Source organism: Melanotaenia boesemani, chromosome 20 (assembly GCF_017639745.1).
Source record: "Melanotaenia boesemani isolate fMelBoe1 chromosome 20, fMelBoe1.pri, whole genome shotgun sequence".
Classification (NCBI taxonomy): Eukaryota; Metazoa; Chordata; class Actinopteri; order Atheriniformes; family Melanotaeniidae; genus Melanotaenia; species Melanotaenia boesemani.
The window spans coordinates 22,346,080-22,371,808 of record NC_055701.1 but is presented as its reverse complement, the minus strand read 5'-3'; the positions used below and the strand labels follow the sequence as shown (position 1 = coordinate 22,371,808).

Below are 25,729 nucleotides of genomic sequence, written 5' to 3'. Positions count from 1 at the left end.
ACGAGCAGTTTAGCACGTCTAAACTTCCACAGAGCCGCTCAGGGAGACTCTTTCTCAGCCAAACTGTCGTATATCACGGCTATGGAGTTGTAATAAATGGCCGCCCTACTCTGCTTCTGATTGGCTGTAAGATCACAAACCCTGTGTGATGATAGGCTGCTGGTTCCTGTCATTCCTACCAGCCTTTGCGCATGTGCCTGCTTCAGACAGCGGGCAGGCAGCTGTCCCACCGCTGAGACACAGTTGTATGACGTTTTATCACGTTTTATCACTAGATCGCTATGAATAAAATCCAGGGACACTTCATTTCACAGTATAAACCATTTATTTACTTATCTACTTAGGATAATAGCACTTTGAGGCCTAATTCAGAATATAGGTTGGGCTGGGTCCGGACTTTTGTGATCCCTGCTTTACACATTATCAGTATTATGTTATTTTTACCTGCTGATATTACGTTATGATTTTGTCAATATTCAGTTATGCAGCAGCTGTATCAACCCCCACTGTGAATAACTTACGTTGCAGTCAAATGACCGCTGGCAGCGCTCCTCGGGATGTTTAGAAAGCTCGCTGCTAGTGACATTCACCACTTAGCCGACTTGAGGAGGTTGTGCTTTGCCTCATAACACCATTAGCTACACATGTCGGCTTTTTTGATACATTTATTTGACGCCATTTTCAAATCAAATCATTTTTTAAATGTTGGCAAAAATGCAACAAATGAGCGACACAGCTCATTATAAACTGTTTAGAGAGCAGCAAGATCAAATCACTGCTCCTCCCCGTGGACAAAAGAGGGATTGCAGCTGTTTTTTTACTTGGGCTGCTTAGGGGCAGAGCCTCGCTGACGACGTCATTGCGGGGGATTACATTACCCCCACAGACCTGTGAAGGATCGGCCAAGGATCAGTCAAGAACCAGTCAAGGACCCATCATGGAAACAGGGGAACTTTTAAACCGCTACTACTGTAATAAACAGCTGATTGAAGTGCTGAGAAAGTACAAAAATGTATACGTCACATTTGGCATTTAAAGACACCGCCCTGTTTCACGTAAACTGGCTCAATTATTCATTTCACATAAAGAACCAGACAGGGAAGTTGAGAAGCCAGTGTTTGTTTGGGAAAGGATCTCAACGGGGAAACTGGCCTCAACACAGCACCGGCTTTTTGTCACAGTTTAAGCCAGCTTATAAAGCCAACCTGCTTATATTCCGGCTTTACCGTGACTGAAATTCGTTGTTTACCGTGACTATGAAAGCAGCTGAAACCACGTAAACACTTCTGTACCAATGAAGCTGGTGTATTTTAGCAGAAACTACTGTTATCTTGCTCATGGTAACGAACAACACTGTCTAACAAAACCGAATGAAAAAAGTTAGCTTTAGGCTCATTTACTCAGTACCGTTGACTTACGGTTCGAGGAGAAAGGTGGCAACTTCAGCATCCCTTTTTTTTTTTTTTTTTTTCAGCATCCCTTTTCAAATCTTTCTTTCTACCTGGGAAAGGCTCGCTGTAGTTTCAAGATGGCAGAGTGTCATGGCGCTGCCCTACCGGCTTACCCGTCATATATATAAACAAATCTCAATTCTTTGCTTACGAGAATGTGTCAGATTATTAGCGGAGGTCATAATACACCAATGATAACACATATATACACGCAGACATCGATTTTGGCCAGTAAACATCAGAAAATGTTATACAGTGTCCCTTTAAGTTAACGTTTTAGTTATTTTTTTTATTGATACAGGAGAAGCACCTACCGTAGTAATCACAAGCCTGTCTTGGTTTATGTCAGAACAACATATATATATATATGTTGCTCTGACATAAACTAAAATATATATGTTACAGCTGACTTTTAGTTGCAGGACCAGCTAAACTTGTGAAAAAAAACCTGTGTAAAAAGAAGTATCAGACTTATAGTCTGAAAAATATGGAATATTTTTGAGGTCTGCAGAAGATTCTGACAGTGAAAATCTTACATTTCTATGCAAGTTGTCTGCCTTCACTTACAGGGCAAGTTAGAACGTCAGCCTTGACTTCTAATTTAAAAAGACATAAGGAGTTAAAGCAAGTCCTGACAATCAAAAGTAGTCCATTATGAAAGGGCAAGACTTCTGCCAACAGCCCCAAACAACCCAGATCAGACTGCCTGCAGCCTCTAAGGGTGTGACTTCACTTAAATTATCACTAACCTAAAAGCTCAACTTGTTGAGATTGACGTTTGCACAAAGTAAGCTGCCGACATTGGATTTAAGGACATTACCATTCACTCTCTTGACAAAAACTACGTATCACACAGTAGTAACTGTTGCTACCTGTCACTCTAGGAATTTAAAAAGGTAATTTCCAATTATGAACAAGTTGTTAAAGTTGCATTTAAATAAACACTCTCCAGTGACCTTTGGACAGACAAGGCTAAAGTGTTTGACTATCATGCACAGCATGAGACAGCATGTCAGCACATAAACCTCACGTCAACTGTCAAGCATGGTGGTGGAGGGGTGATGATTTGGGCTTGTTTTGCATTCACATGATCTGGAAACCTTGCAGTCATTGAGTTAACCATTAGCCTCTCTGTATACCAAAGTATACAGATCTATCTTGGCTGACCACAAACCATCCTATGAGGGGCAAATATTTTCAGCAGCCTGATCATGACTCTAGTTCAAAATGAATTTATAATTTTTAACGTAATTTATTCCTGCTGTCAACATTCTTACAAATGACCAGATTTAAGTGCAATCTGTGTGACATTGCTGTTTACAGTTTTTATTCATTTTGTATCACTGCTGTATTGCCCCGGTGAGATAATTAAGGTATCTTTATTAGATCATGCCACAGGACAATGACACCAAACACATAAGCAAATCTACAACAGAATGGCTGAAAAATAATCCAAGTGATGCAAAGGTCCAGTCAAAATTCAGACCTCAGCCTGATTCAAATGCTGCGCATAGTTGCAAAAATGATGCCTTCAAGTTACAGGTGCAAAAGGCTGTTTTTCACACCCTGCTTCTGAATTTTAGATCAGTTTTTGTTAAATATATAATGACCATGTTTCTGCTCATATGAGGTTGTATTTACTCCATTTTAAGACCTGGTAAAGGCCATTTGATTTTTTATTAAGTCCCGATAGTGTAAAAACTTTAAATTAAAAGAGGATATACTTTCTTTTTTATGACTGTATACACATCATAGCTAAATAAAGAGTGATAAAAAGCTAAACCAACAACAGCATTTCTTTCTATGGTTTTTTAAAATACATTAAAGTACCTGGTGGAAGTTCCAGGAATGGGTCGTCCAGTATCCATTAAAACACACCAACAGTAGCCTGTGGACTGGTGGCACTGGACCGCTTTGTAAAGACCTCCAGGTCCACAGTCTGGGATGAAAATGTCATCGCGAGGACTCTGCCGAGCCTCATCCAGGGCGTTCTGCTTCTCCTGGTCACAAGAGGGAACTTTCTCTGAAACCATGAGAAATAGACTCAATGCAGAGACAGAGTTGGGCATCCAGACACACACAGAAAAACACATTACGCCATAAGAAGATTAAAATAAGATTGTGTATTGAACGTGAAACGAGGATAAACGTGTGATGAATTATTAGTTCCCTGATCTTTTATCCATGTCTTCAAAATGTGTTTACAGCGTGTTTCCAAGTAGAGATCACCATTGAGTCAGTTTACCTTTGGCTCTTCTTTGAGTAGTTTGACTTAAGCATGAACTACGCCAACAATTTTACCATTGCCAGGCCCTCCTTACCCACTTTTATCTTTTTTACCCATCACCATCTTATCATAGCTTTCTGCTCAAAAACAGGCCTCAGCCCTGCATCACCTCTCAGCACACTGTTTTCACAGGTGATTAAATTCTACACTAAAGCAGCTTTGAGTAATATTCTTATGTTCACACTTGATCAGATGACTTCACTGTATGGCAACCATCAGATACTACCTGTCACCTCTATGGAGACATGAAGCATCTGTTCAATACATAACTTTAAAGTTTTGTATTTTGTTGGCAGTTTTCCAGATTCTCTTTTTCCCATAAAATCAAAATAATGTGGGAAATTAATGATTTTGTTATAGTTATGAACATCAGCGACTGTTTAAATCTAATCTAACTGCAGGCTAAAATTGGGCTGCAGAAATTGCAGATATTTTTTATAAATATAAGAATGATGACCAATGATGACCTAATTATTCTTGTTTTTGTTTTGACATGTGCAGGGCATGTAAGTGCTGCTTCAGCAGGATGAAGCAAATTTTTACTATCACCTGATTAAAACGGTAGATTATAAAAATAATCCATGTTCACCAAAGGATATGAAAAACAACAAACATGATAGCCATCACTTTTGTGACATGTTAATCTGTAAAAAATGCTGTATTGAGCAAGATTACAGGTCACTGCTAAGGAGTAAAAACATCATCCTTCTTGGTGACATTAATGAAGGATGTGGATGGTGTTGGAGGCATATCCAGCAGCAGCCTAGCTGAAGAGATCACACCTGAACTTGGCTGCTAAAGCAGAGCTAAACATGTCCCTGTACCAAAGAACTTTTTCTTGCGTGAAGACTCACTCTAAAGTGTTCTTAGCGCTGTCCTCACCGAAGGTTCATTCACATCCAAATTATTCAGCACTGTTTATTATACAGAGGTTATGCTGGCGCCAGGCGCTACGATTCCCAAAAGAAAATTGGTTTTGTACATAATAAATGGAAAAAGGCTTCAGTTTTGTGTGGATATGAAATTCAATCTGTGTCCTCTCTGTCTGCCTTGAATATCTGCATTTCTGCTCTATTTATTTTTTGTTTTTGTTTCCTTTTCAGTTTTATTTCTCTTCCTTCGGCAGGAACTGAAAGATGAGAAACACAAAGCCCTCAGATAACAAATATTGTCCCCAAAAAAAGGGGGAAAAAAGAAACCCACACAAGTGGAATTCTAGAGCAGATGTAACAATTTGCTCTTGTTGTGGTGATTTTTCCTCAGGGCAACTTGATAATGAACAAAAGATGTCTGACTGCTGTGTGGTTGACGATAGAAGCTCATCGCTGTCCAGGCTCGGAGCAAGTTGTATTTCTTTCTTTTAAATCATATTTTTCCTTATTTCTAATGCTCTCTATCCCATGATCCTCCTGCCATATCTTCTTGTTTCTTTCTTTTGGCTTCCTTTTTCTCTGTTCCCTGCTTCCCACCATCCCAATTCCCCCCTCTTTAAACCCACACCCCTCATCTCCCTGCACTTTCTCCTCTTCACTTCACTCCAATGGCTTTCAGCTGTGCAGTAATCGCTGCAATACTGTTCCTAGAGATCCTCCTCTGCAGTTGAAATAGCTGAAACATCAGGAAGAGGGGAACTCTGTGACGAGGTTTGTAGGTGTATGTGTTTGTTTTTATGGCACAGAGCACAACAGAGCCGAATATGGTGAAGAGTTTAGTCACAGATTTGTACTCTTCTGTCGTCGTAGTTGTTACTTCTCATCATGCCATTTATTGGATCCTGTCTCTGTCTTCATTTAATTTGCTGAAAAGTAAATTCAACTGCACGCTGTGCAACATTAGGCATGGAAATAGGATTAAAAGCAAAAAAGTACTAATTTTAGTGAGCAGACTGTTTACACAGACTCGTTCTGAGATGACATGATCTCATTAATCTGCCTTCAACATTCTGTTTTCTTTTATATGCCTCCGTACAAGGGAGGATCAATGCTTAGCAAGTTTCTGGTTCTCCACACACTTTTATAAATGAGCTGCATGACAGCACGCTTCCCCCCTCCATGCAACATTTGGACAAGAGCATGTCAAGGTCTGGCAACAAAGCATCTGTTTGAAAAATGGACTTTGCTTTGCTTTGCCTAAGCAAACACTTTTCACTAACAGTCTCCACATTGCTCTTAATCATAATTATGGGGTATCTAGAGACAGAGCCAGTAAATGAATAATGTCGCCTATGTGCGTGCAGAAGGGCTACTTTGCAAGAACTCAGGCTTTCCAGCTAGTAAGAAGAGAAAGACGGAGAAGTACTGATTTTGAGGACTTTAAACATTGTCCTCTGCTTTCAAGCTGTTTTACCAAGGAAGGAAGACAGAAAGCAAGCTCTGTTTATTCAGATAATCTCTCCAGATGACTGCTCACAGTTTCAGACTTTCTGGACTTGGGCCTCAAACACTGGCAGGATGAAGCAAACTCCCTGCCCAACAACACAGGTCACACACACCAAATGATGGAAGAGGTATTCAAATCCTTGACTTACTTAAAAGTAAACACTTTTCCATTTAGAGGTTTGTTTAAATAAATTGGCCAAGCCCAAATCTAGAGCTAGAACTACTGATTATTTTCTGGATGGTTTCATTTATAAGATGTCTGGCAATCTGGTTAACTGATTAATAAATCACTGAATGACTTATTGCAGATAAAATGTTCCGAAAGAAGCAAACGGGCCAATGGGACACAGGGTCTCTACGGAAATGATAGCGACTGAATTTTAGACCTCAGTAAGCTTTTACTTTGTGAGTTTGGGGTCTTTAAATCTTTATTTTTTTTATTATTTAATCATTACAAATTCCATTTAGTGAATTCTGGTCCCATTTAGAGCAAAATAGATAATAAAGGAGAGTATTTATTATGAAGGGCAGTAGATGATTGTCATTTATGTTAACAGACACTCATTCATGTACAGCTCTCTTAGGGTCCCACCACATCACTGCAATCAGGTGGAGGTCTGGACTTTGATTATCTTTTTTAGTTATTCTGTTGTAGATTTATTGTAGTGTCTGGGATCATTGTTGGACAAATGACCTCATATCTGACAGTAAAATACTTAAGCATGCAAAGGAGTTCACTCTGAGTCTGAGGTGTTCAGGCCATGTGGCTGCAAGCAGAGCCCAAATCATTACCCCTCCACCACCATGCTTGACAGTTGGTATGAGTTGTTATTGGTGATGTACTGTGTTTGGTTTTCTCCTTTAGTCTCAACTGTCCAAATGATATTGTTGCAGAAGTCTTGTGATTTGTTCAGATGCAATTTTGTAAAACTGCATGCATGCATTTTTGTTTAAGGAAGAAGAGACTTTCTCCTGACAATTCACCCAAACAAGCTACACTTGTTCAGTCTTTTTCTAAGCATCTGAGATCTAATTTTAAGGCTTTTTGCAGTTTTACAGTCTGATCTTGGGGTTAACATGCTAGGTGGCGATGGTTAACATCCATTCCCGAGAAGATTGTTATTTGGAATGATTTCCACTTGTCAATAATCTTTCTTACTGTGGAATGATGGACTCTAACTAGTTTGGTGAAGTCTTTATAACCCTGTTCAGATTGATGGGCAGGAACAGTTGCTTCTAAGATCATCAGCAATGATCTTCAGTGGCTTCAGTGGCTATAAAAACATGTCTTTTGCCAACTAATCGCACACACGTAACTGTAAAATAAAGTCACAGACATGCTTGCAGACACACATCGCTCATGTCGCAAAAGGGATGACATCTCCCTCTGAGCTGGACTTGTCCCTTGTCCTTTCCTGGAGTCCAGATCCTAATTGGAAACAGAAAGCTGGTGTTTCCAGAGAGGTTTCAAAGAGCTGTCGCAGCAAAATATCTGTCAGCTAAAATTCAGTCTTGAGTGCTGCTCAGACCACAGTTTCCCCTGCCACATCATTTACATTAAAACACCAAGAAACCCCAATTACAACCAAGTATCTGTGTCCTGCATTGCTTGCAAGGCAGCATGAAATATTAAACCATGTAGCGAAGGTGAAGCCATAACAAGAGGGCTTGAATATTTATTGAAGTCGCATAACGTGCACATTCGAATAAGTTGTATGAATTCAAAATATCTTTATCTGCAAGTTGACCGATGGACTAAAAATGAACATGCAGCTGTTGTTTTGGTTGTTTATTTAAACAATTTGTGGCAAATATGACAAGTTTTTAATGATGAGTTAATTTAGTTGATTTTGGGAGTTCAAAAGCCATTACATCAGTTTTCACTGATAAAAAATTTAATCAAAGTCTAATAAAACATTTCAGATATTGGTGAATAATGTTACAGGCACACTACCACTTTTCACTCAATATATGGAATAAATCTCTTTTTTATTATGTATTGTGAAAAACACAGAGAACCAAGAATAAGATGTCTGTCAGAGTTCCAAAATAAAGCAAATATTAGCCCCATAGATCAACTAGCCAATATATCCATCTAACTCTAATATACACAAGACTCTCTCACAACCCCACTTCATTCACTCCTTGACTCGGTACAGAAGCGTGAAAGCCGTCCAGCTGCCCAGAGGGTAATGAACATTTCGAGGAGTAATTGAAAAGGAGACAGAGAAAGCTAAACAAATTACATCAAGGAACGAAACCACAAAACAAAACCCTGGCAGAGCAGGGCTGTCTTCAGACTGGAAAAGTTTCACATTTCATCTGAAACTGGTGGCTTTGAAACAGCCAAGTTGATACTTTATCTGGGCTCCAGGCAATTCTGTTGTATGGTTCTGTGCAAAAGTCTTGAGCCACTTCTTTTAAATTCTACAGCAAGGTAAGAAATGTTAAAAACACAGCTAACATGAATTTTTCTAAAAGTGCTATCTATCTTGAAGAATACTTAAAGGCTACATCAGCAGAGAGACAGAACTGATAAAGTTTTTAAATCGTTTCAAGAAATGTGTTTGCATCCTCACAAAACTACTAAAAATATTGCAGTTAGGTTTACAGAAATACACTTACGTGGAGCATGGGCATAAACTTGTGTGATGTAAACAAACATATGAAGAAGAAGATGGAGGAGAATCAAGTTAAAAAGGAGATATCTGTGTGGACTAATGATGAAGTATGTAAAAGCCATATCATGGTTGGTAGCTTCTGCAGCACAAACACAGCACTGTCGAAGCTTTGTTAGGGTTTGCACAGGTAAGGGAGAGGTGGGCTATGGCATCACTGATACAGGGAAGATGCGAATGGGTTGTAAACACGGAAACTGAACTGTGGCGTCTTCAGATTTATTCACTTTTGGCCCTGATTTAAAAAAATGAGCATTATGAGGCCCTTAAAACACTGCTTCCATGTGCACGAAAAGTACAAACAATAAAAACCTTTAGGGGGTACACCTAATTACATCTCCACGTGGACATGGACGTTGCATCCTGTGATTGTCTGTTTTTTTTAGTCTTTGAGGAAGAAGTGCATCCGTCTCCTGAACCTTTTTGAAAACTAAGTATATAAATAAAAAGAAACAAACTTTGAATCTGTTTTGTACCCACTGCTCTCCGTTAACCCTGTGAATAAACAGCATAGATAACACACTAGAACATCAACGAAAATCTCTAAAAGTCAAACAACCAGTGAGGTGGTGCGAGGGCAGTTTATCTCCTTGAATTAAAAACTAAACAACACAAAGAGTAAATTGATTATTTGAGTCTGTACCGGCTGTGGCCAGACAGCTGGCTTTTAATGTGGATACTGATTTGCTGTTTGAGGTAAACATTCAAGCTCTATTCTGTTTCTTCTTCTACATACCAAACTATTAAATCATGCATTTAAAGGCTAAATAATTTAAATAATTTTCTGTAAAAATAATTTAAATTGTTCTCATTTGTTGCAAGGGATAGAAGGAAGCTTCCCTATAAACAATCTGTCTTCTACATCAACAATATCTTTGTCAAGTTTTTCTCCTTTGAAAGTAAGAGTTATGTGACGGAATAACTTTGTTGCACTGTGTAGCTCTTTCCTACTTCCTGGTTCCTTATCCAATCGTATGCGACTCCTCGTGGTTGCTGAACAACAACGCAGCGTTTGGTATTTTATGTTGGCAAAAGAGCAGCAGCGTGCAGGTATGAAAGCTAGTGAAAGTCTAAGAGTCTAGTCTCTAAGTCTAAAAGAAGCGGACCAGAAATAGTTTCAGAAAAACCTAAAAAGCCTCAGCATCCTGCTAAAAAAAGCAAACAACCAAAAATAGATAAAACAAGGATCAATATTGGAGAATCTTTTGAAAGGTGGAGAAGTCTGAGAGACCAAATTAATTTCAAGATGGATGCAGAGCTGGCAAAGTTCCTCCTCGACAGGCAAACACCGGAATTTCGCTTATATTAACCGAAAAGTTTATCTTTATTTCCAAAGATTTTAGTCTAATGTATTTCTCAGCAGTCATTAAATGAATTTGTGTGACTGTATGGATGTATTAGTGGAGTAAATTGGCTGGCCTGTTAGTTTACAGCAACAAATGTAATGATGTTTTGGCCAAGTGAATACTGTGTTTGTCCTTATAAACTTTTGAAATTACTATCAAATTAATATATTAAGTGAGACTACAGGAAAACAGCCACTGCGTGGCATTTGTTGATTAATGTAGCTTTTGTTTACACTCTATTTTATGCTAACGTAAATTAGAGCTTGAAATTAGCGCTAGCATTGCAAAGCATAGTAACTTACTGTGTGTGAATCACCTTCGCTCGCCATCATGTTTGCTGGCACTATGTTTACTGTCCTTCATAGACTGTGTATAAAAGAACCGTCCGCTCACAAACCGGGGGAGGGGGAAGGGGGAGGGAGGAAGAACGCCCTCCGTGTTTTTCTCTTTCGACTGCAGTTCTGCTTTGAAACACTAGGTGTCAATGCTACCTATTTTACCTTTAATTTAAATCTTTTTCCAAGATTTCCATCACCCGTATGAACACTGACATGCATTGCTCAGTGCTCGGCTTCTGAAAAGGGTCAGGTATAAGAAGTAGACTGAAAATTAATAAAAAAGCTACATATGTCTAAATAAATACCTGGAAAGACCTTTAGTAAGCCTGGAGAAGTATTGCTTATCATCATATTAAAGGATTAAAAATAACTCTTGCAGACTTTTTGCATGTAAGTGCAGTTTTCATGATCTATTTCTATTCATGTGTGGGTAATAATTTACCCTGTAAGCAGTACAGTCGTGGTTTTACTGGGAGAGGAGATGGTGGTCTTGTCAGTAATAATGTTTTATTAGATTTCTACATATAGAGTGTGCACCCCCATCTAATATAAACAATTTTTTTACATTAGGCAAGTATGAGTATCATGTTTTCAGACAGTTTTAATTTTGTCCTCTAACCTTGCTTTCTGGAAGAGGAGCTGTTCTGCTTATTCTCCATGTGACCCAGGTGTTTTATCCATAACGTTGGAGCAGTTATCTCTGTAGTGACAGAAAGACAGAGTATCGATTAGCAGCTTTGACACCCCAAGAAAAAAAAGTTCAGCTTTTCCAGTAGCTGAAGATTTCTAAAAACAACACAGTCAAGCTTTGCCCACAAACCCCAAACCTAAAATGGCATCCATGAGCCAAGTATTCCAAAAATATCAAATATATCATGTGGTATTTTTAACATCTGGACTTTTCCATTAGATGAAATGGGACATTCTTAAGAAACGGGATATTGGACTTAGATATTAAATTCATGACAGACTGTAGCTTCAGTAAAATGCTGGAATAAGCCGAGCATTGCTTAAGTACACTAAGGAGTAATGCTGTTAGCTGCCTTTTAACCCATGAGAGTCATTCTGAATGTGCGGTATGCACATTATGTAACTATGTAAGAAGCCATCTTAACACTTGTGTGGTAGAGGAGCTGTTAGAGGAGGCTCACCATCACCCTCGGGGGGGATGTGGGTCTCCATGGTGGGCGTGGGCTTGGAGCCATCATCTGGGTTGAGAGTGAGAAAGAAACGGAAAGAGACTACCATTATTGAGGTTAATACAATCTACTCTCCAGAACTGTTGAATGGTTGGGATTTGCACATGGCCCGGCCAAGACAGACAGACAAAAAAACAGACAGACAAACACAGAACAGCCACCCACACATGGTTCAAAATCACTCACACCAACATGATCAGGCTGCACATTCAGCACACCCACTCACAATCATACTCTTATCCACACTCAGTCACTCTAGAAGAATAAACCTGCACACATCCGCACCTACAAGAGGGCAGGTGTAGTTTTTATTTTTTTTCTCTCACAATAAGTCAAAAATACAATAAGTCCTCTCAATCAGTCAATAATTGATTCATGGATCTCCCTTAAAACTCTTGGCACTAGCGTACTTAGTATTTTTCTGTAATGTTTAGTTATTTGTCCAAATCTGGTCTGGATAGTCCCACAGTGTTATGCTGACATTCAAGAAATTTCTGTTAGAGTTACTGTAATATTTTAAATTTTCCTCCAAGTCTTTTCTCTGGTGCCTTGGTCTGTCCTAAATTCTACTTTCTACTGCTGAAATATGAAGATACTTTAGTCTTTTCTTGTCTTCCAGGCACATGTAGCACTAGACAACAGTGTGGAGGCTCACATGGAGGGGATGAGAATAAAATGACATGGACCTTAACTACCAGGACACTAGGTGTGTTTTTAGCTGCATGCTAACTAAATAACTCACTTAACATATAGTTTAATTAAAGTCAGAGTAAAGCAATTTCAGAAATGGAAACAAGTCATATGTATTGGACAGTGCTCTTAAACCTCTTAAAAGACTAAGAACTGTTAGATATTTTTACATTAATTCTATGTTCAGGATTTTTAGGGCTGGTCTGAAATCAGGGCTCCATACATCAGCTTGGTTCAATTGATAATACAGCTCCTCTAAACATCTTCAGAAGGCATCTTCTCAGCAGTGTTAATTTAATTGACTAATGTCTTTTTACACAGTTTATGTCAACAACTATTTTTCTGAGGGAAATTAGATAACCAAACAAAAGTTAGTGCATGAGCACAAAAGCTGCAACAAAATGTATTTTTATGTATTTTTGCACTATAATCAAAAAATAAAAACAAGAGGGAAATCCAAGTAGATCCAAGTAGAACTTTATTAGTTTTGTGGAAAAGTGGTAAAAGTTGGGACGAGATCTAATCAGACTTAATCTCCATACGGAGCATGATGCACACTTCTGATCTATCCCCAGGAAGATGTAACTGTTGCAACAACATGTCAAACCTGGATGAAAGTGAAGAGCTGCTAATGGATATATTTACATTTGATGTAAAGCAAAACAATACACTTTGTCAACTGTGTGGAGTGACTATCACTGGTAAAAACAACCTTTTTAAAGCAACTTTTGCATGCAGGCCATTTTAAAGTCCATGCTAAGCTAAGAAAGCTAAAGTATGTCATTGACTAAAATGGGTTTTTGCACGGCTCTTACGTGTCATGATATCCTTACTAATTAGAGAAGAATTAACCAATGATCTAAAATTTAAATAAATTGACAGGCATATTTTAAAAAACAAGAGTACTTTTTTCTGCAACACATAGCACATTTATTTCTGCTTTACTCTGATTTTAATTGCAAAGTATAGTCTTTGGGTTTGGTTGTTTTGGCGTCTGAGCAGGAGGCTGAATTAAGTGTCATCTTTGATTTACATTCACATGAAGTATTTCAGAAAGAGCACTCCGTGCAAATTCTCCTCCTCACACATTTAAGACATATCTCATGCTCTTGATATTTTAATCAAGAAATGTGTAACTGGCATCTCAAACCATTATTTATTTATTTATTTTTTAATCTCAAACCATTATTAACAGCTTAAACCCATTCCTACTGTCTATCCCAGATATAACTCTGCGAAATCTTGAGATTTTTTTTTTCACTTTTTCTTGTTCCAGGTAGTAAATTATAAAGCAAAATGTTGGATTTAACAAATACAAAAACTAACAAAAATGTTCTCATTTAGCATTTAAACACAAGTTCAAGCAAATATTCAGACAGGCTGAAAGAGTCAGTGTCCAAGTTGTAATGGATCTTATCTAATGCCGTGAATTGGGCTGCCTAGTATACTCACCCATGTGCAGTTTTGTAGCATCTGGAACATTCCTTAGGAAATAATTCAATCAAAAGCAAACAGCAGAAAAACTTTGATTGCAGGTCATTCTATAAACAGTACAGTTGAGTCCTTAAATCAGATCACATGTTATTATAACAAAAATATTTTAGGGTCAAAATGACCTGGTTGTATCAAACTGAATAAAAAAAAAATCAACCATTGCTCTGTTGGTCTCAAACAAGAGTAAAACACACAAATGAGTGACCAAATCCAGGTAGGTTAGACTATTTTTATCATTTTGCTCTATTTTCTTTATCTTTTTTTATTTTTATTTTATTTTACATAGTTTGAAACTCGTTTAATCGCCACTAATAACTCACTGTATATTCTCCATTACTATTTCATACTTTTTAATAGCTGGAAATAACTAAACACAATGGAAAATTCTTCTACCCTACACAACACTATGAGCATGTTCAGTCAGAGGCTTCTTCAGTTCACCTGTAACAACCACTGCAAAACAAACAAACTTGAACTTCAATGACCAATTATCATGTTTAATGATTAAATGTTATTTCTTGTATGCTTTGTATGCTTTGTAATCACAAAACATCATCATAGAAAATATTAAATAAATAATAGAAAATAAAAAAAACATTAAAACTTCCCTTTGGGGATTAACAAAGTATTTTTTTTGTCCATTTCACTTCCATTAATCTAAATGTGAAGGGTTATAAAACATTGACTCATTATTTTTGTTGCCCAAGTAGATCTGGTTTTATCAAAGTTCAGCTAAAAATATCAACAAAATAATCTTCCCAATCAATAAAAAATTGCAGGGAAAAAAAGGGACATATAACATTTAAAAAAAAAAGGTAACAGCATTTATAAGCATTTTCTTGATTATCGCTGAAAGTAGAAATGGTTAAACTAACAAAATTTAACTAACCAGCAGTCACATTGGCATTTACTGCAAATGCATCTTCATCGATTTCTTGTTCATCTGCCTCGGGATATAAGTGGCAGTTAAAGCCAGCTGCCATGAAATTCCATTTAATTAGTCAAATAAATTACTGGTCCATTATTTTTGAAATATGAAAAGGTACAGATAAAACAAAGTCATATCTGGATTTAAAAGATTTTTGTCAATTTTGCAGTCACCACAGGATCACCACTGATCCTGTATACTTAAAACAGACAAAAACAGCTTAGACAGTGGCACTTTGTAGCTGCACAAATATGGACTTTGCACATGTCATGTGTAATGAAATTGGGCCAAAAGACATTTTTTTCTCTCACTCATCCAATCAGAGACCCACATACATGCACACAAAACATACAGCAGATCTCAACTCACCTTTTCTACCAGAGTTTGGTGGTCCAGGTGGTTTATCGGTTACTGACCCTGTAAAAAAAAGGAGGGAAAAATGAATGAGCAAAGCAAAAAAATAAACAGCTGCAACATCCAATACATTTGAGGAATTGCACTGCCAAATTATGCATTTTCATTGTATTAAGACAAGTTTCAGTAGAATACCTTGCTGCAGGAACATTTTTTAAAATAATATTATTACTATCTTTTAAGCTGCATTGAAGTGATTGTTGAAGGTTAAACAGGAGAAACACGGTAACAGAAAAACATCACACCCTCAGATTATCCAAGTCATTGATGAGTTGCTGCAGAGAATTGCACACAGAAGTCAGAGAACACACTATATTAGTAATTAATTGTATGCTCACGTTGAAACACTGAACTTGTTCCATGAGTTTTACACTGATAAACACCAGCCTGAATGATTTGTTTCATCTCATCTTGGGAACAGATGCCCCCCCCCAACCCCAAAAAAAAACAAAAAAATCTTTCAGGTATAATTTTCTTTGTGCAGGTAATCAGCACCATGCATGGATGCATTGAAGAAAAAAGATCTATTTAATTGTGCAACCAATTACAAACAAAAGAAAAAGAGGAGAATTTTTTAAGTGAAAGCAACTACAAGGAAATTTACTACCTGACAATCCACTTGTCCCAGCATGAGTTCCCATATATTCACGGATATTCCCTGCAAATGTATGCAAGATGATTGATTTGGGTGTACAGAATGTCAGAAAAGGTCATTTGAGAGGGAAGGTGAGTTGGGCATTTTCGACTGTTGCAGCAGTATATGGTATCAGGTTTATTGTGCCCAGACTATATTTCCAGTGACTTAACATACCTTTGCAAGAAACACTGAAGATATTGGATCTTATGCAGGATAGAAGTATGTGTTGTTGTGCATTAAATTATTTCAGGATTTTACAGATTTAATCTAAACTAAAACATGTTTTAGTGCTTTGTTCTAGTGGAGTACAGAGGACGTTAATCAGTGTTGTAGTGTACCTTTTACTGGGTGATCGATGGATCAGAACAAAAAAGTTAATTTTTAAAAGAATTATCTGGTCCTTATCAGGTTTTAGATACAGTCACAAATTAGCAACAACACATGACATATCATATCATGTCATTATTGCAAAACCAAAATGTAGAAGCACTGTTGGATTTTAATCTTGATGTTGGACTGGTGAAATTGGTGTTGGATTTATTTACTTGTCTGCTGCAGGAAGTTAGGGCTAAAGGTGTATTCTCCCGGAAGCGGCTGTATTCCACAGGGCCACAGGGTTTATTGTATATTCTCTATACAAATGAATGTAGGAGCAAATACAATGACGTGCATCTTTTGAAATTTGCAGACGATACTGTCCTTTTCACTCTGCTTCAGGAAGGAGAGGCTGATTATCAACCAGTCTTGGAAGACTTTGTAGAGTGGTGCAACAACCATTTTTGACTCAACACTTTTAATGTAGATAAGGTACTGATGGTTTTATTTTAAAAGTCTTTTATTGAGTCTGTTTTAATGTTCTGTATTATTGGCTGGTATGGAAACCAGTCAGAGTAGCCAGTAAGATAACTGGCTCACAGCAGTATCACGGAAGGGGCAGTTAATCATGGCCAGCTCTGATCACCCATTATCAGAATATTTTGGTCTTCACCCTTCTGGGCGGCTATATAGATTCCCCAGAGTTAGAAGGAATAGGTTTACATTTTTCTTTATTCCTAGTGCAATAAATGTCTTCAGGAGTCTTGAGAGATTTAATTTGCCTGCACTGACAAAAAGCACTCAATTAGGTCTTGGAACTTGAATCATTAGTATTGTTTTTATTCTCTTTATGGATTTATTTTTCTATGAACTACTTCACCTTACCCTTTTTACTCATCCGTGGTTGCATTGTGGTTGTAAGTTGATTTTACTATCCTGATAGTCTCTTCTATGTTGTACTGCACTGCAAACCAAATTTTCTCCTTGAGGGACAATAAAGGAACTTGAACTGACCTGATACAAAAGCATTCAGGTGTATGTTAACACAATGCCAAGGAAGAAAGACATCAGCAATGATCTTAGTGAAACAATTGTTGCTCCTCATCAAACTAAGAGGGGTTATAAGGTCTCATTCTTCTCTGACAGGTTATTCACAAGTGGAAAACAAATGTCACAAATGTGAAAAACCATTCAAGTGAACCTTGGACAGTGGTGGATGGCTTGTTTTGCAGCCACAGGACCTGGACATCCCGCAGTCATTGAGACTACCATAAAAACCTCTGTATATCAAAGTATTCTAGAGTCTAAAGTGAGGCAATTTGTATGAGAACTAAAGAATTTTGTCATGCAACAGGAAAATGATCCCACACACAGAAGTAGATCTACAACGCAATGTCTAAAAAAAAGAAAAGAATCAACATGCTGTAATGATCCAAAGTCCAGACTACAGTCTGAATGAAATGCTGTGGTGGGGCCTTCAGAGATTTACACAGAGTTTACACACACAGCTTTAGCCTTTTTGTCTAGTTTCTGACAGTGCAATGTGTCGTGTGTTGTTCATCTGAAGATGTTATTACCTGGTTTTAAGACTCTGAAAGAAAGAATAAGTTTTTATGTGTGAGTGAGTGTGTGTGCTGATATGTAAGACTGGAAATAAGATACCCTTTCTTTTACAGATCACTATAAAGTCCCTACCACTGAATTAGAGTTAACTTAGAATTACAGATGTTCTGTTGACACTCCAAGGAAATGTGGATCCAAACATCCAAACTTTCATGTCAGCAAACCTGGGACTTATCAGAGCTGGCAGTCAGGAGCAAGGATTAGGTAACATTATCTGACATATTGTTAGCTTGTTGTTAACATGGTCAAAGCAAAGAATCAATATGTTTTTAGCTCAGTTGAGGGTAAGCAGTTTCAACTCAGTGAGTAGTCTGCACAGAAAAAAGTGATGTAGTTTCAAAGAAAGACATGAAGGGATTATTTTTTTTGTAAGTTCATTTATCTAGTCCCAATTCACAACAAATGTTGTCTAAAGCTGCTTTAAAGATAAACCAAAGTCCAATTATATTGAGTAATTCACTATAGTCTAATATAATGTTGTTGAACTGGCTCTCTTAAAGGACTGAAAAATATCAGATCTTGAGGGAAACCAAACAGGTAATTAGAGGCACAAGCAGATTGCAAAGTAAAGAGAAGGCATGGATGGCCGAGGAAGAAACGGATAGAGAGATAGATGAAGGATGAGAGGAAACAGGAACAGAAAAAATTTAAGCTTCTAGATGTCTGCTGTGCAGCTTCGAAGGTGTATGTGACCACTTTCCCCACACTCCACACAAAATTTGCACCATATGCTCTAGTGGCTGTACAATCCAATTCTGGCAAAGGTCCCTGTGTATTATCTTCTGAAGGAAAATTATGGTGATTATCATAAAGTGTTCCCATCCAGGATGAGGGTGCAGAGCCCTGCTCATTGCCTCCTCCTGCCTGCTGAGAGCACTTAGAGTGGATTGGAAGGGGTTGGAAGGCCCCTACATGAATAGACATCAGCCCTCTTGTTGACCTTGCACCTGCTATACACCATATGACATGTAATACACATGTAAATACATGTATAATACACAATTTTTAGCTATTCTAAAAAAAATTCCCTATAAGTTTGGGTATAATTTAATCAAAGCTTTGTGAGCAACCTCAACTGATTAAACATTCATGGACCAAACTCCAGCGACAGCTCTCAGGCACTCTTGGCTGAAGGAACCAACAAAGACAACAACCACTAAAATGTTTTGCTGCCTATCCATGTTAACAATGAATAACCAGGAAGCATCTAGTAGGAACAGAACTATAATGTGCACAGGAAGCTTCTGTTTTAAGAAGCTTCATCTCAACCCCACCGCCACCACTTCTGTACCTGAACACACTGGTCTCCTGTGCTGCACAGACGAGCCACTCACTGGCTTGCCGTCACTGGTGACACACCAGCAGTAACCAGTAAGCGTATGGCACTGGACCTGCACAGGCAGTACAAACAGAATGAAGCACAACAGACAAAAACATTATGAAAACATTTATTTAGTTAGTATATTCAAGTTTAAATACATAAAAGTCAGTGAATGAAAACTGGCTCACATAAGACTGATGGGAAAAGAAAGAAGAGGCGTGAAAGATTTAGGAGGAAGGCAACATCCAGGGATGATCTGATACGCACCTGGTTAAAAGTTCCATCTTCATTGCATTCTGGGATAAACATGGACTCCTGAGGTCTCCGTGCATGTTCCAGAGCATGGTTCCTCTCAGCACGGCACTTGGACTGAACTGCATCTGTAACATATTGAAAGGATTAACCTCCTCTCAAACACTGCACCTGCACCAATACTGTTGTTTTGTGTGTGTGTGTGTGGGTGTGTGTGTTCTTGTGCTCACACCTGCGAGCTGCCCAGTGAGGTTTACTACTGTTGGTCTGATGTTAAACTGCCTTGCTCAAGGACATGTTTTCATAGTTGTATGGAAAGGTAACAATTTATTCACTTTCTCCACATTTTTTATTTTTTTTCTTTTCTTTTTCCAGTCTTCAGTATAAAGTACAGCTGCTTTGTGCTGCTGGGTCAAAAACGCATTTTTAGACATTTTCTATTACCAGTTCCAGATTTGGGATGGGTACTGCATTACTGGTGTTCAGGAGGGTGTCACATATTCTGCACTGATGTTTTGATAAAAAATAAATAAATAAAATAACTCCATCACCTCTGATGAGCCAGAGAGGCTCTTAAGGGGAAAATAAAGAAGTGGCTTTAAAGTTCAAAACACACTTTCAGGAGAGTCCAAACCTACACTTGGGACTGGACTTGGCAAGTACTCTCCATGGATAAATAAAATCTCTGGACCTGAGAGGAGACAGACATGTTGTCTCCTTTGCTGTTAAAGGATTACAGAGCCTGAACAGGGTGGTGATGCCACAGAGGACACACAGGGGAACATTATTGTATGAGTACATTTGGTCTTATTTTAAATCATGGACAGAAGCTGTTTGCTTTGCCTTGGCACACCACTTATTTTATGAAACAAAACCACCTCTTACAACACAGAAGAGGAAAAAAAATCACTCTAAACAAAATGATTTACCTAATGGACAGTGGGGCTAAAAAGGGGGTAAACTGCCGTGTTCCGGCCTTGTCTCTAGACCTATCAATCTTTGCCACTGTTGAGAGGCTGAGGCATCCAGAGCTGGAGGCAGTGTAAGTTCCTGGTCTGTTAAAACTTACACGCCTAGAGAAAGGCGGAAAATGAAAGACATCTTCTCATTCAGTTCCACTTATATATTCTGCTGTTGTGGCTCCAAGCTGCAATATCTTAACAAAGCACTTTGATCCTCAAGTAAATGTATTTTATTATTATTTTTCTAAGTTAACATCCTATAAAGTCAAAGGAAAGTTAAGGTTATGAGCAGGTATAATGCTGCCTTTTTAATTTAGGGAGATTTTTGATCTTGAAGTAATAAGCATTCCACCTTATAGTCCCTTCCTGTTCATAAATCAACACTCAGTTATGTCCAGTCCTCACCTTTGAGTTCCAGGTCTCTTCCCTCATATGTAGAAGTTGGTACTGGAGGAACTGGCATCTGATCGATTTTCGCCCAGTTTTTACCTGAAACAAAAGTAAATATGAACAGAGAACATGTCTCTTCTCAGGTCCAGAGTTTTTTGTTGTTTTTTTGCCCCCTTTGCAAATAAAGTAATACAAAGATTTGTAGTTCAGGCCTTTTTTGTAGTTTAATTATCTACTTTTTTAAAGTAAATTTGCATTAAATTATCATTAGCATAAAGTACAACAGCACTGCTGGTATTCACTGGAATGATCTCTCAACAAGTATTCCATATTCTTAAGGGAAAATTCACAACTAATTCATGAGTATTAATGAGGCAGGTCGTTATCTACAATTTAAAAAAAAATCATAACTCTGAATTTTATCTTGGTCTGTTAAAAATGGCAGACATGTCTATATGACAAAAGACACCTGCATCATTAGAGGGACATTGTGCAACATTTTCTGTTGTTTACTGGCTGCATGTATATTTGTGTTATCATTGGTGTATTATGACCTCTGCTAATGATCTGACATATTCTCGTAAGCAAAGAATTTTAGATTTGGTTAAACATATGACGGTTAAGCCGGCAGGGACCCGTGACGATCAGCCATCTTTAAACTACAGCTGCCAGAAAGGGACAAATCGCACCAACACGAGCCAGCACACAGTGATTGAGATGCAGGAGGAGAAGACAAGAGACTTACTAGCCTGGCAAGTTGGAAAATCTGGTAAAGTGTTACTCACAAAAATGCAGGGCCATGCATACGCAGCAGCAGCACAGGAGCCGTTTTCAAAATACAGTTTGTTTCACACTGAAAACCCCTTACTGGTGTTTTGTACAAAACTCTCATATCCTACTGTGTGACCATGTTAAAAAACAAATCACTGCAAAACACTCTGTGTGTCTATATTAAGATCTGAGTTCTCACCTCGACAGCGGCCTCGATGTGCCAGTGTAAGTGTCTTATCTTTGCAGCGCGCCCTCTGCAGTTCGCAGCCTGTCTCATAGTTCCGCCCGTCCGAACCACACACCGGCTTCCCTTGTGTCCGTGAGCAGATGACCCCACAGTGACTGTCTCTGTCTCCAATCAGCCACTGAAATAACAGATCAACATTTTAACACAACAATAGTGAGACTCCCACTGAATTTATGTATGTCTTTCTATCTACTTCTGTTAAAACAAAGTCTACATTCAGCTAAATCTATTATGCCAAATGACATTTTCTCACTCTGCTCATATTTTTTGTGAATTCCTCAAACACTTGTCAGCTGCTGTGTTTCCTTGTTGAGGCCACTCTAACAAAGATGTGAGCTGCTTTATGCTGAAGCTCAACCTAAAGGCTAATTTATCTAACTGATCTTTGGCAGTTTGAACCTTGATTAAATTTCAAAGGAGCCAAACCACAGAGAACAATGAGAATATTTCCTTTCCCTCTCTCATAATCTTTACACATAATCTATTGGTGGGAAGGCAGGGTTCTTTCTGTCACCAGTAACAGTTCTTGGCTTCCCAGCAGTCTCAAATTCATTTAAGCTCAAAAGGATTTTAGGGGAGCCTGATCTTTGCCAGATAGATAGAGCTGTGGGTCACTAAGGGGAGAGAGTAGGTGTGCACTGATCAGGAGTAGAGTACTCTACTGTAAAATCTGAGTATCTGAGCCACAAGATTTAAAGTGTTAAAAAGGGTAAGAGTATGGTCTGGCTTATCTTTCAAGTGATGATCAAACAGTTTAAACACCTGTTTAATAAAAGAAAAATATCCATCAGCTTAGCTGGAAAAGAGTGCATGTGAGAACATTTCTAAAATACATTTTTCACCAAAAATCCCTACAGCAATAAGAACAGCACAGCGTTGGTTGAATCTAACACTGCAGATCTTAAAAAGGCCAGGTGCTGACGGAAGACGGTGGTGGAAAATAATGTGTAACCAGAAACATAGGGCACACTTTCCATCCTTCTCTTGCCAGCTCCTATCAGACCATCTGAGGCCATTTGTAAAATGATCTACATAGAAATACACGTGTGCATTAAGCTTGCATGTGTGGGTGCTCTGATTGTTAGCCCCTCTCTTTCTTCGCTGCAATGACCAGCTTCAAAACTAAAACAAAAACAACTGTTTTGAAAAACATCAGAAATGTTGCTTGGAGACATGTTCTCTGTTCATATAAAGAGTAATCAGACAGTTTAGATCGCAACAATGCCAAACCACTGATGTCATGAATGAGATGGTGTACAACTGGATCTCATATACAAATGAATCATCCAAAGTTTTCATCAAACCTGCTCTAAACAAATTAAGAGTGACAATCTTTCGATGCCTTTCTGTTGGTTTTACTAATTTTTTTAAAACTAACATTTATCACATCTAAAATATGTTTTTTTTTCTTAGCCACTCTGACCTTCTTAAATCTGCCAATAAAATCATACGTGAAAAATCTGATACAAGTTTCAGCTAAATATGGGCCTATACCTGGATGTACTCAAAATAATCACCTACGATCTACATTACTTCATCTGTTCAGTGAGAAAATGAACTGAAAATTAATCTGCTCTAACATTTGAAGAGAAATATAATCACACATGTTAACAAGAATATTCTGCAGAGTAATTGTGAAATTGGCACGTTGTATTATTTGCTTTAATAAAAATGTCCTCAAATATATTTGGAAAAAATACTGTGTATAATTAATCATCAAATAACATCAAATAATCAAAACAACATTGCCAACAATATGACAAGTTACAAGTTCTATTCAAACACATATAATGCTCATGTACAAGTCCATCTATCTTCTTCGTGTACTGACACAGGTTTACAAGTTTTAATGTACATGTTTGTTTTTTAACTCAATATAAATTACGCCACCACATGTTCCATCCATCTAAACACTCATTAATAGCGGTCGTCTCAATGTGTCACTAAGGCTTAATTTTTCTGTCATGATCCCAAAATTAACCCCAGACTGATCTCCTCTATTGCCGTCATGTTTAACATTTTGTTTACCCCCTATAAAGTCAAATCCATCTAGTCTGAGTTCTTCAATCTGCCCCCTAATGGAATCCTTGGGTAACAAGTGTAGTACACAAGCAAGTATGAGGAAAAATAATGCTCACAACAGAACACTTTATGTTTAAAGCTACACTAACAAGGTTAATTGTAAATTAATTGTAAATTAATTAATTGTATTCTCAGTCTAAAGAGGTATGCCCCTCCACATATTCTAATTATTTAATTACCCCAATCCTGACTGGCAACTGATTGTGATGAAAGTCATTTGACCCTGAAGTAGCTTGGACTAAAGCGCAGAACCACTCAAACACTTCTTCACACGTCGAAGCATATGTCAGTACTTCCATGGGCTAGCCAGCTTAGCAGTCCATAGACTGGATCTCGTAATGTTAGCTGCCTCTGCTCTCTGTTGTCTCCATAAACTGAAACATTTAGATGCAAAGCTATTTTCCTCCAGTTTAGCATGGAAGCTAATACTGTATACTCCATGTTTAGCACTAAAACTAATACAGTCTTGTTTGGCTTGCAAAAATGAGCGTTAACCTAACTCAGACCAGAGTAGAAGGAAACATAAGTGTTTATATCTGCATCGGTGTAAGCAAAATGTTGAGTCAAGAACAACACCAGGTTTGCTTGAGTTACCTCAAGCCGTAACACCCATGTGATTATCAAAGCCTCCATTTCATGCAGACCGTGCCTGCTTGACCATGAAGACTCTCCAACCAAGGCCAGCATCTCAAGCTAATCGTAACATAACAGTGCTGACAAGCAAGAGCAGGGGACTAGCTGGGGTCCACAGCTGGACATGACGATGGCTGCTCCACCCCAGGATGACATTCAGGACCTGGATCATGAAGAGGACATCTCTGAGGTTATTATACACTTGTGTTTGTGAACTGCTGTTTTTAAAGCTAAACTTCAGTATCAGTCTGTTTTGCAGTAAAATTGAATATATTTGAAAAAGACTGGTTTTACTAAATAAACCTGAAAACTTGGCTCGGCAAAAGCATATATCTTTGAGGACTAGAACCTCATTATAATCTGGAATTGTTCTAAAACTGGCCAACAGCATAATAATGGGAAGGAGTAAATCTAACTAATGACAACTTAAAAAATGTTCTGACCTGCTATTTTTTTAGAGAAGTTTATGTATTTTTAATCAGTCTATTGCTGCCTGTAAAGGAAGACAGTACAAATGTTTAATGCTTTTTCACATATAAAAATATTAGTTTAAGTAATTAAGGTTTTTGTTGCCTGCTGTTTTGTAAATACACACATGATGCAAACCTCTAAATATGTACTTAATACTTTAGGCCTAGGCACATGTTTTAAGAAAGTAATCTGAATCTATTTAGCTTTCCATGCTTTATTTATTTATTTATTTTTTTACTTTTCATTTCCAAAGTGTTTCTGCTAGCACTGACAGTCATGACAGCCATGAACATTAATTTCTAAATCTCCTCGAATTTAATTAAAAGCACTTAAAAATCTGGCTACGTTATTTTCATCAAGTACTTGTCATCACAGTCTTATCAGTGAATTAGGCTTGACTTGGAACAGATGTTAAATCATTTCACCTTAGAGCAAATTTTTAACTATAAAATAACAAGATATTGTATTCTGCATATATCATAGTCCTTTTGGGTTAGTTTCTTTTATTTTTCTTTCTTTTTTTTTTCTTTTTTTTACTGAAATCATCATGGTAACAATCATTGCTGTCAGTTGTCACCGCAAGGGTGATTTCCCATTTTATGCAAGGAGTGTATAAAGAACAAACTCTTCCTAAAACAGAAAAATATACAAGAGGTGCAGCAATACAGATAAAATCTGGTGTCGAGGCAGCAGGATGGCAGGTTGTTTACAGGTCTGAAAAAATGTTATGAAACTGCAGGGTCACACATTTAATCCCCTCATAAAACAATCCATCTTTAACAATATCCAACTTCTTCCCCACTGTCCCTGTTAAATGTTCAT

At 37.9% G+C, this 25,729-nt stretch overlaps 1 protein-coding gene across 7 annotated transcripts in view; it reads right to left on the bottom strand.

The window, feature by feature from the left end:
- The window catches only part of smoc1 (SPARC related modular calcium binding 1), a 71,119-nt gene that overhangs the window by 25,717 nt on the left and 19,673 nt on the right, over window positions 1–25,729 (bottom strand). For 4 of the 7 annotated variants that reach the window (XM_041972190.1, XM_041972192.1, XM_041972189.1 and 1 more), the window contains exons 2-10: window positions 21,674–21,839; window positions 20,719–20,802; window positions 19,367–19,479; window positions 19,070–19,169; window positions 15,811–15,861; window positions 15,159–15,206; window positions 11,630–11,719; window positions 11,098–11,178; window positions 3,282–3,474 (exon numbers count right to left, since the gene is read on the bottom strand). In XM_041972190.1, coding sequence (XP_041828124.1) covers window positions 3,282–3,474; window positions 11,098–11,178; window positions 11,630–11,719; window positions 15,159–15,206; window positions 15,811–15,861; window positions 19,070–19,169; window positions 19,367–19,479; window positions 20,719–20,802; window positions 21,674–21,839 — 926 coding nt within the window. The remainder of the gene's footprint in view (window positions 1–3,281; window positions 3,475–11,097; window positions 11,179–11,629; window positions 11,720–15,158; window positions 15,207–15,810; window positions 15,862–19,069; window positions 19,170–19,366; window positions 19,480–20,718; window positions 20,803–21,673; window positions 21,840–25,729) is intronic. The other 3 variants (XM_041972193.1, XM_041972194.1, XM_041972195.1) reach the window with 3 other exon arrangements.